The sequence below is a fragment of the Sinocyclocheilus rhinocerous genome, unplaced genomic scaffold, assembly GCF_001515625.1.
Source record: "Sinocyclocheilus rhinocerous isolate Xijiao unplaced genomic scaffold, SAMN03320098_v1.1 scaffold4536, whole genome shotgun sequence".
Taxonomy (NCBI): domain Eukaryota; kingdom Metazoa; phylum Chordata; class Actinopteri; order Cypriniformes; family Cyprinidae; genus Sinocyclocheilus; species Sinocyclocheilus rhinocerous.
This window is the reverse complement of record NW_015666165.1, coordinates 35,406-36,880: the sequence shown is the minus strand read 5'-3', so window position 1 is coordinate 36,880 and position 1,475 is coordinate 35,406. Positions and strand designations below refer to the sequence as shown.

The following is a 1,475-nucleotide window of genomic DNA, read 5'->3' as shown; positions in this document are numbered from 1 at the left end:
GTAGGAAATTTACAAAATATCTTCATGGAACATGATCTTTACTTAATATCCTAATGATATTTGGCATAAAAGAAAAATCGATAATTTTGACCCATGCAATGTATTTTTGGCTATTGCTACAAATATACCCCAGCGACTTAAGACTGCTTTTGTGCTGCAGGGTCACATATTATGTAAACAAAAACTTTTATTTTGGATGCGATTAATCGTTTGACAGCACTAGTATTTAGTAACTAATACTCTACCAATGTGTTAGCTGATATTTGGGAATTTTAAGATTATGGCATTGGCTGATAACCACATCCAATAGTTTATTTTTAAAAAAATTTTTTATTGCCTACTGAACTCTCAAGTTGCCGGCCATGAAAGAAATAAATACACAAATAAATAAAAACCATATTGGTCAACCACCAGCACTCATGTGACTCACACTCTATCAGGTTGTTCTGCAGTGGGGTTCCTGTCAGCACCACTCGCCGACGAGTCGTGATGGAGTTCATGGCTTTGGAGACAGCAGACGCTTCGTTCTTCAGCACGTGACCCTCGTCACAGATGACAAAATCCGGACCTGTACATCAAAACATCATCCATTCGGTTCATGTCCATCATCTGAATGTGTGCAGTGCTCTCACAGATTCTTATCAACACACACACAACAGATTTCCTTCATGCAGAGCATTTTCTAGTAAATTAAACTTTTTACTGTACAAACATGTATATTCACCAAGAAATCTGACATGGACTGGAAAACACAATCTTTTTACCAGCTGATATTTCCACGTTTTTCATAATCACGTGAGCGGAAGCGCTTTGCTAATGCAGTAACTTCACCTGGATCAACCAGAGTTTTCTGAAAGGTTTCCTTCAGCTTCTTGCTCTTGATGTTTCGTCCTTGCGTGAGGTTGCGGTACATCTCGTAGCCTATGATCATGACGCCGCCATCCTCCTGCCAGCGCTGTAAAGCGTACGCTCTCTCCTGAGGCCTCTTGACTGTGGCCAGCTCTGTCACCTGAAACACAAGCCAAAACACACCGACATACAGTGAGATTAATGTCAACAACTGAAAAGGAATGTGCTTCCTGTGAAACAGTGGCTCTCAGCTCTTTTTTACATTCGACAAATATGTGACCCGAGCACAAAAGCAGTCTTAAGTCGCTGGGGTATATTTGTAGCAATAGCCAACAATACATTGTATGGGTCAAAATTATCGATTTTTCTTTTATGCCAAAAATCATTAGGATTTTAAGTAAAGATCATGTTCCATGAAGATATTTTGTAAATTTCCTACTGTAAATATATCAAAACTTAATTTTTGATTAGTAATATGCATTGCTAAGGACTCCATTTGGACAACTTTAAAGGCGACTTTATCTCAATATTTGGATTTTTTTGCACCCTCAAGTTCTAGATTTTCAAATAGTTGTATCTCGGACAAATATTGTCCTATCCTAACAAACCACACATCAATGGAAAGC

General features: G+C 38.4%; 1 protein-coding gene across 1 annotated transcript in view; it reads right to left on the bottom strand.

Moving 5' to 3' along the window:
• The window catches only part of atrx (ATRX chromatin remodeler), a 61,123-nt gene that overhangs the window by 37,683 nt on the left and 21,965 nt on the right, over positions 1-1,475 (bottom strand). The window contains exons 15-16 of the mRNA XM_016542979.1: positions 832-1,009; positions 431-568 (exon numbers count right to left, since the gene is read on the bottom strand). Coding sequence (XP_016398465.1) covers positions 431-568; positions 832-1,009 — 316 coding nt within the window. The remainder of the gene's footprint in view (positions 1-430; positions 569-831; positions 1,010-1,475) is intronic.